The sequence below is a fragment of the Fukomys damarensis genome, unplaced genomic scaffold, assembly GCF_012274545.1.
Source record: "Fukomys damarensis isolate Sample0158 unplaced genomic scaffold, DMR_v1.0_HiC HiC_scaffold_27, whole genome shotgun sequence".
Lineage (NCBI taxonomy): Eukaryota > Metazoa > Chordata > Mammalia > Rodentia > Bathyergidae > Fukomys > Fukomys damarensis.
The window spans coordinates 2,841,605-2,850,737 of NW_022900939.1; the positions used below are offsets into that span (position 1 = coordinate 2,841,605).

Here is a 9,133-nt window from a genome sequence, read left to right on the forward strand (position 1 = left end):
TTTTCCTGTATTTTCACTTTCAGTGTTCACAATAGTGTCTTCAGTAGATATCATTAGCTTCTTAATGTTATACATATCTAAAGTTTTGGACTTTAATAGTTCAACAAATTGACCAAATATTCATTTACAAGTGTATATAACTTGAAAACCGGGGAAACTATCCTGGCAGATATTTCCAGTTAACCAGTTTGTATCCCTACAGAGAATTAATAGACTCAGTTCTGCAGCTAACTCATGCTTAGATATGGGTAAACGTGAAAGTGTATTCTTGTTCTAACAAAGTACTGCGCATGTTAGATAAACATTTCAGTCTTTTAGGGTAATATCTGTGCCACAGTATCTCCCAACACTTCTGTCCCTTATTCCCTATGCTACAGGGCATCTCCTGATTCCCAGATAACACTGATGGAGAACAGGACAGAAGAGGTGGAGTTCATCCTTCTGGGCTTAACCAGTGCCCCAGAACTGCGAGACCCCCTCTTCTTCGTGATCACTTTCATCTACTTTATCAATGTGGTTGGCAACCTGGGGATGATTGTTTTGACTCTTGTGGACCCTCGTCTCCATAGCCCCATGTACTTTTTCCTCAGTAACCTGTCTCTAGTAGACTTTGGCTACTCCTCAGCTGTCACTCCCACAGCTGTGACTGGGCTCCTTATTCAAGACCAGGTCATTTCCTACAATGCCTGTGCTGCTCAGATGTTCTTTTTTATAGCCTTTGCCACCATGGAAAATTTTCTCCTGGCCTCCATGGCCTATGACCGCTATGCAGCAGTGTGCAAACCCCTGCACTACACCACTACCATGACTACAAGAGCCTGTGCATGGTTAGCCACAGGCTGCCATATCTATGGCTTCCTGAACACCTCCATCCACGTTGGGGAAACATTCAGTCTCTCTTTCTGTCACTCCACTGTGGTCCATCACTTTTTCTGTGATGTTCCAGCGGTCATGGCTCTCTCTTGCTCTGCTAGACATGTTAATGAACTGGTTCTAGTTTATGTAGCAACCTTCAATATCTGTTTTGCTGTCCTTATTATCTTGATATCTTATGTATTTATACTTATCGCTATTCTAAAGATGCACGCAACTTCAGGATATCAGAAGGCTCTGTCCACCTGTGCCTCCCACTTCACTGCCGTCTCCATCTTCTACAGGACGGCCATCTTCATGTACCTGCAGCCCAGCTCCAGTCACTCCATGGACACTGACAAAATGGTGTCTGTGTTCTACACCATGGTGATCCCCATGCTGAACCCACTGGTCTACAGCCTGAGGAACAAGGAGGTCAAGAGTGCATTCAAAAGGCTTGTTTGGCAGGCAAAACTGTCTCTAAGACTTAGATTTTAACATAGGGAGAGAAACAGGAACCTGGTTCCTTGACTGTCAGGTCTTCTCCATATACTTAATCTCATTTTAAAGTCCATATAGAAGTCAGATATCTGAAATATTATATTCAGTGCTTTTAAGATTACTTCTTTTCTAGAAACAAGGAAATGTCTCCAAAGATATAATATGTGAACAAAAAGGCTAAGATAAATCATGTTATTTTGTTATTTTATTTGTTATTTTATTTACTATTTTGCTTTTTGTTATTTTTTGTTAAAAACCCTCCTAAGGACATTTGATTAATTCATTCAATCCATGTGTATTTCCTTGAGCATAAGCACATGTGAAGGACATCCCTGTGCCAGTGAACATATTTATAAATATATCCATGTGACCACACACAAATGAGAGAGGAAAATTTGCCAGACACAGATGGAATGTGGCTAAATTTTTAATAAAAAAGTAAATTAATTAGTTAAGGTATTAAAATTTTAACTGATGTCTGTCACTATTTAGATGAAGAGTCAACTGAACAGTGAATGTGGCTTACTTCAATGTGAATGTATCTGCTTTTTTACTGTCCCATTTTATCTAGAGTTTCAGCAATAAAGAATCCTAAATGAAGTAATATTTGTCTTGACTCAATTGCTTTATACAACCAAAATATTCACGTTTAAAATTTTGAATAAAAGTAGTCAGAATACAAGAAAAGTAGAGGGGAAAATAAAAACATTTTGCCACATACTCCTATCTATTCTCAGATTATTTTAAAAATTTGCTGAGATCTTAATATGGCTTTGTGTTTATCTTTCTGAAAATTCTTTGCAATTGCCAATGCCCCTTCATTTGTGCTAAAGTGGAATGACTTTGTCTTTTGTCACTTCACCATTCTTTTATCTAACTTTATTCTCACTCATTTAATTGCTATTTTGTCAATCCCCAATCTTGATTTTTTGCTGAAGTCTTATTCAGTTTTTTGCATGAGTGTTGTCCTCTCACAGAGCCTTTCCCTGATCTCTTTATAAAATAGACACTCTATGCATGAAAGAAACTATCCCTTTACCCTAAATTAATCTTCACAGTCTACATGAGTGACATAGAGAGAAGCGAATTAAATTGGCCTAGAACTTTCAGAATTTACAGAACTCATAGGATAAATAGAGGTCTGGAGAAAGAGATGTACTATAAGGGTTGTTAGGGGTGATGATGCAGGCTAGAGACTAGAGGCCAAGAGGGTTGGCAGTACAGCTTCAACACAAATCCAGAGCCCACACAACCAGGGCAGCCACAGGGTAACTTCCAGGCCAGGGCTGAGAGCTGAGGACCAGGAGTGCTCATCTCCCAGGACAGGAGCACATGCACGTCCTGCTCAAACACACGGAGCCCATTCCCCTTCCTCTGCCTCAGTGGACTGCAAGGCCCCAGCTGCCTTCGCTGAGAGTGAAAGCTACTCTCTGACAATTCCCATGCTCACCTCTTCTGAATCAAGCTCACAGATACCCAAATACAATGCTTAGCTTGGGCTGGATGGCTTTTCATCAGTCAAGAGACCATCTAAAATTAATGGAAGAGCTGGAAATGAACAAAAACACAGCACACCGCTCTTAATGAACACCATAAATTGGGAAAAGAGAAAAGGAAATCAATGAGAAATTATGAAAATATATATATATATTAACCTTTCTAAAAACCCTTTGACGTTGATGTAGAGGAAAAATGTTAGACCAGACAAAATCAAGTTTAGAATCAACATATGCAAGAGGATGCATCAAAATATTCAAAAGAAAGGAAAGAAGTGGAAAAAAAAGAAAGGGATTAAGAAATGGGCAGCACACACTGAGAATGGCAGGTGGAAAGAACAGAGGAAAAAAATAAATGCAAAGTATAAATATAAATATAAATGGACCAACATTTGCTGAACTAAAAAAATGTAAGCTCTTCTGTTGAAGAACTATATCATTATTGGAAAGCATTCATTTGAAAATGTATCTATTGCAAAACTGGAAAAATAAGGACAAGAACAATTTTTACAAAATATTATAATTATTTGACATCAGTCTCCTTAAAAAAAAATAAGTCAATAAAGTGAAATAAATAACACACATGTACAAATACCAAATAGATTCCCTGGTATGAAAAAATAAAAGTGTAAATAAGATCCAAACTGTATAACTGGTAATGTGAAATAGGAAGAAAAGGTCTAAAGGTGTAGGAGAAGTGGGAAGCGTAGGGGAAAAGCAATAAGGGACAAGTAAAAATACGAGAAAAGGAAAAAAAGGAAGCAAAATTTCTGTACCTAGGGGAGGGGACAAGGGGAAAAGGGAGGGCAGGGCTACGGGGAAAACATGACAATCAAGACCTGTCATGTACAGGGACAAGATCCCATTGATGAAGGTGACTGTACTGTATACCTAAAAAGTACCAGTAAACTCAATAAAAAAGAAAAAACGTAAGTCAGTGGTAGATCAGTATTGTTTAAAAGACTGACACCCTTCTGAGATGTACCCTTCCCACGCCCCATTGCTCTGCACGCCGGGGTTTATCTCTTCCCTACCTTCACACTGGTTCTTTTCGAACAAGAGCACAAAGCAAGACAAACAAAAAGATATTTAAAGATTGAAAGAAAATACATGTCATTTCCAGATTTTCACACTGGATTAAGTGCCAGTACTATTTGATGGCAAATTCAAGGAATTATCAGATATGCACAAATGGCTCAAGGTGGTTTCCTCTCTAGCACTAGAGAGAAAGGGGTCCGGGGAGGGCCTGGGCTGAAACACGAAGTATCTCTCTGGAATCTGAGAGGAGGAATGGAGGTGGCTTTGTTCTTTCCTATGCGCAGCACCTGCCCTCCAGCGAAATCCCCAGGTAAGGAGCACGGGAGGACCCACCCGTGCAGAGGAGAGGCCCAAGGTGTTAGGTCCGGGAGCCAGAAACACTCTGAGAGTGCGTGATGGGAGGTGACTGCACTCAGTGCTGTGAGTGTCAAACAGAAAACACTGCTGATGTGCGGGGAGCTGGGTCAGAGAAGGGAAGGATGGCTCAGAGCAGGGAGGGAGGATTTACCAGGAGATGCGTTATGTCTACGAGAACTTTGCTCAGTGCTCCGGAAAACACTGGGATTCTTATGGGAGGAACTGACAAGGGACACACAGAGAGGCAGCAGAATGGACGGAAAATAACAAACGTTTACTCCATCGATGGGGGTCGATCACACCTAATGGCCGTGCCCTGACAAATACAGCACTGGGCTCCAACTCCCCTTTTCTAGGGTGTTAGAGCTGCGATCTCATTCAAGTGGTTACACTGCACTTTTACAGATCACATTATTGATATTCAAAACACGGAGGGGAGGCATGGATTGAATTTCAACCCAGATGTAGCACTTCTTTGATAGGGGAGGTTACCTTTAAAATTCATTTAGTTATCTATTCTACACAAACAGAAGGGAGCACATTTGGTCAGCAAAACTAGCAACGTTTTTCATTTACAAAACTTTTGAGTGAGATTAGATTCCTCTGGGGCTGGTAATTTCTGAACTAGAGAGAGCAAAGGGAAGAAGTTACCATACATTGTGATATTTCCTAGGGATTTTGCTATTACAGTGTTCTCTATCAGGATATGTGTAAAACACACCTTTTATTTACCTGGGAGTAGTGGAACTGAACACTTTTCACTTTACTTCTAGCTGTCATTTCCTGCTGCACACATCAGAGAAATTAAATGCCCCACACGTGAGCTGAGCACAAGCTTTCACCAAAATCTGGTCCTAAGTCTAAGACATGTGACCTCTTCCTTCTTTTTTCCTTCATCTATGGGCCGGTATGTGGACAGAGCAAGCCACAGTACAGATGCTGCACCACAGAGGGATATGCAGGGGGAGATGAATCCATCAGCCTGCAGACAGGAGTCACATGCTCAGACTGACTTAGTGGTACTAATTGGAGTCTGGATCCAACCTCTCGAACTCCTATATCACATCTCTCAACTAATAGTAAAAACAAGAAAGGAAATACAAATTTTTTATTTTTTAATTTCTAAAATGGCATGACCCTATGGGTTAGTAATAAAAAGTAATAGAGTAGAAAGGAAACAAGTGAAATGAATATGAACATGATACAAAATATAAATATGTAAAATATGTTATAAATATCAATAAAACATTGAATGTAAATTAGTTAAGCACAATGTTTCCATACACAATGTCAATATAATAAAGTTAGGGGGGAAAATAAATACAAACACATGTATGTGTTACTCAACATAAAAGAGTATTGCTGTGTGCAGTTTCATTGCTTCTCCACCAGGTAAGAGTGACGAGGAGAAATGGGGTTCCTCAGAGGGAGTCCGCATCCCCAGAGAGGGCCATGTTTGCAAAGCTGTCTCCTCATTTCCATTTGCTAAAGTCTAACATGATATCATGGTCCCACATGACATTTTCATGTGCTAAGTCTCAAATCACACCTCCCTTCGTCACAATTTATCCAAGAGAACGGTAATATTTTTAGGACACATCTCACCAGACTGAGTATCTTCAAGGATTCTTGTTTCATGCTAAATATGTAAGATTTTGCTGACGTCTTTGTAGACACATCTCAATTGCTCCTCACAAACAAAGCTTTGTGGAGTTTCAGTAGAGTGAACTTTCCTATTTCTCTTCCACAAATGAGACCATGCTCCGCAGGAACTAAATAATTCCCAAGGACATGGAAAAACCCATGATACATGCAAGACCTAAACCTGTGTCCCAGTTCCCTGTTCATAAATCTTTTTCCGTCTCTACATGGGTAAAAGAAGATGGAACCCTTGTTCAGAAGGACGTGAGAGAAAATTTCTCCAGCATCACTTCCACATCTCTAAAAGAATGAATTTCTGATTTCTGAGTCACAACTCAAGATGGTCCCTCCCTCGTTTCTAGGACCATGGTAAGCTTCTGTACTTAACAAACATTTCTAATTTGAAAACACAAGTGAATTCAAAATGGTGGGGGGTCTACAGTGTATCTCAGTATGTCAGGTCATAGGTGATGACTCAGTTGCTTTTTTGGAAACTTTGACTTGCAGATGCTGGGAGTGCAGCTCAGTGGCAGAACATTTGCCTACCGTGTGCGAAGCCCAAGGTTCTACCCTGACACCACATTAGAAAACATAGATACCTTTGATAGAGGGATGTAGATCAGTGGTAGGATGATTGCCTAGCAAGTGTGATGCCCTGGGTTCTATCTTTAAAAATACAGGCACTGACATGGGTCCAACATTCAAATGAAAAACATTTTAACTGGCAGAGAGGACAGTGCTGCTGCTCCTATTAACTTTCCTGTTGATTTCCTGAAGAGAACGGCAAAAACCCCACAGGTGATGTTGTGATTGAGTGGAAGATAAACTCATCCTTTTCACTATACTACTTTGTCACTGAAGGGGTAGCTTGCAAAAAACAGTGTGACAATACAGTCCTTCTACCGACTCTAGAAGCATTCGTAGGAATCTACTAAGAAGATCATTAATTCACTGTCACTGTTATGTTCTCACATGTTCACTTTTTCATTCTTTTTTATGAAGAAAATATAGCACTGCCACGAACAAAGAGAGTTTGTAACTTTGGAATAAGTTAGATGAATTTGGAATCTTGAATTGTTATGAATAGAATCTAAGAAATTCATGTAATTCCCCACTTCTCCATGTTCGCCACAGTAAGTGAGATGTATATGTGAATTCACAAATTCCCTCTCCCTCTCTCCTCTGATATCTCTCTGTCTGTCTGTCTCTGTGTCTACCCAGCATCTATGAGACAAACTAGCTCACAAGCATAACGGTGATTCTGTTAGTTACTTCAGGAAACATGGTTTAGGAGACAAACTCATTTAAGATATGTGATCTTGACAAGGTACTGTATACATCATATTTCTACTCAGAATAGAAACCCTTTTCCATGGTATAGAAAGATGAGCACATTGCGCCCCCTCGAACCCCATGATTATATTGCCTGAGTTGAGAAGAAAGGAACCACAAAGAATGACTACGTTGAGGATGTGAGGAAGTGAGATTACTCTGGTGTGTTCGTGTGGCTGAAATGAGAACAGATATCATAAGATAAAGTGACAAATTACACCTGTAGATCACATTACTTAGTAGGTGACACGCTGGCAAACACAAATACTGCAGAGTTTACCGTATGGCTATATGAGGAGGGATGAGGAGGAAGATGAGGGATCACAAGCGGTTATCAGGAAGTGGACAGGCAGTCTGCAGGCTAAGGCACAACTCTCGGGCCCTGAACACTCAACCCTCTGCATCCGTGATGCAGAAAACTAGTGACAATAACAGCACTTAGAGGATTCTCAGAAACGAGCAGATTCTTTGAACATGAACTACAATGTGTGAAATGTGTGTTGTACAGAAGTCCAGCAAAAGTGGAATCTGGGCTCCGAGGGTTCTCAGCATGATATGGGATACAGCCACTCCTCTGGGAGAGAAAAAGCAGACTGAGAAATCCCAAAGGAAACAAAAGATTTGAAGGCTGTAGAATGTGAAAAAAAAATTAAATTAAGACACAAATTTCCAGACCACAAACTCACCCATGCTAGGGCCCAGTGTTTGGAGTCCTATCTTCATGTACTGACACAGAGCCCATCCCTCATCCTGATGACATTAGAGCGACCATCATCAGGACAACACTGAACACACTCATCATGCTGTCCTCAGGTGCTGTCTCACTTAACTTTCAAAATACTATCTTGGGTCAGCTCCAAGTGCCAGGTGAAATTGTTTTCCTCTTGTATGCACTGAGGCTACACTCTTAAGTGAAATGCATAGGACACCCTTGAGTAAATACCAAATAGTTTCTCTGGGGTGAAAAACAAACTATGAATAAGGTTCAAATGGTATAATTCGGAGTATGATGTAGGAAGAATATGGCTAAAGGGGAAGGGGAAAGGGGAGGGAAAAGGAAATAAGAGAAAAGAAAAAATGTGAAAAAAGGAAAAAATGGGAGGAAAGTCTTTGTAAATAGGGAAGGCTGAATGGGGTGAAGGGAAGGCAGGGGAATGGGGAAATAACAAGAACCAAGACATATCATGGGACGGTACAAGATCCCAATGATGAATGGAACTCTATTGTTTGATTCAAATGTTCCACAACTTTAATGAGCAAAATTTTATTTTGCTCATACATAAAAGGTAAATTCAAAGAAGTTAGGTTAAGATCAATGTTCCAAGTTAGCAAACAGTAAGGATGACACATTAAAGTAAATCTACCCCTTCCACGGGTCCTAGCTTTTATAAACAAGGTTGCATTTCATTTTCAAATTGTCTTTGTTGATTTCCTATGACTCTAACCCTCTACACAACCCCCTGTATCCACTCTGCAATTATCTGTAAGTCTTTCTTCTGAGGAAACTTCTGCACAATGCTTGGTAAAAAAGAAATAATGACTGAAGCTAAGTAAACTTAAAATGATTTATAGGTGGCATTTTGATGGGAAATTACCTTGTCCCAAACATGGGTCTGTCTACAAATTCTCACGTACTCTTGAATACATTCAATCACTTTGCTAGCAACTTACTTCACGTGAAAGTGGGCATCAGTGAGACTGGCGAGTGTGAAATGACAGTGAAGCAGGACAAGGGACAGTTACAGCCATGTGAGGTGCGAGGCTGAATCTTCCTTGGCAGGGAGATTTCTTCCAGGCATGTGACCCTGGATGATGTCCTATCCTGCTACAGTGTGTCGGTTTTCTCATGTGCAAATTTAATAAGCAGGGGAGACAAACCAAGAAGACCCCTCCACTTCAAAACGATGAACATACAG

At 40.3% G+C, this 9,133-nt stretch overlaps 1 protein-coding gene across 1 annotated transcript; it reads left to right on the plus strand.

The window, feature by feature from the left end:
- Window positions 1-402: 402 nt before the first annotated feature.
- On the plus strand, window positions 403-1,350 carry LOC104868462 (olfactory receptor 5B3). Its single transcript, XM_010633219.2, has one exon. It carries the CDS (start codon window positions 406-408, stop codon window positions 1,348-1,350), a length of 945 nt encoding a protein of 314 aa, XP_010631521.1. The 5' UTR covers window positions 403-405.
- Window positions 1,351-9,133: the final 7,783 nt, after the last annotated feature.

Bases quoted from the DNA above. Each gene is read 5' to 3' on its own strand.
- LOC104868462 (XM_010633219.2), top strand. From the start codon at position 406: ATGGAGAACAGGACAGAAGAGGTGGAGTTCATCCTTCTGGGCTTAACC.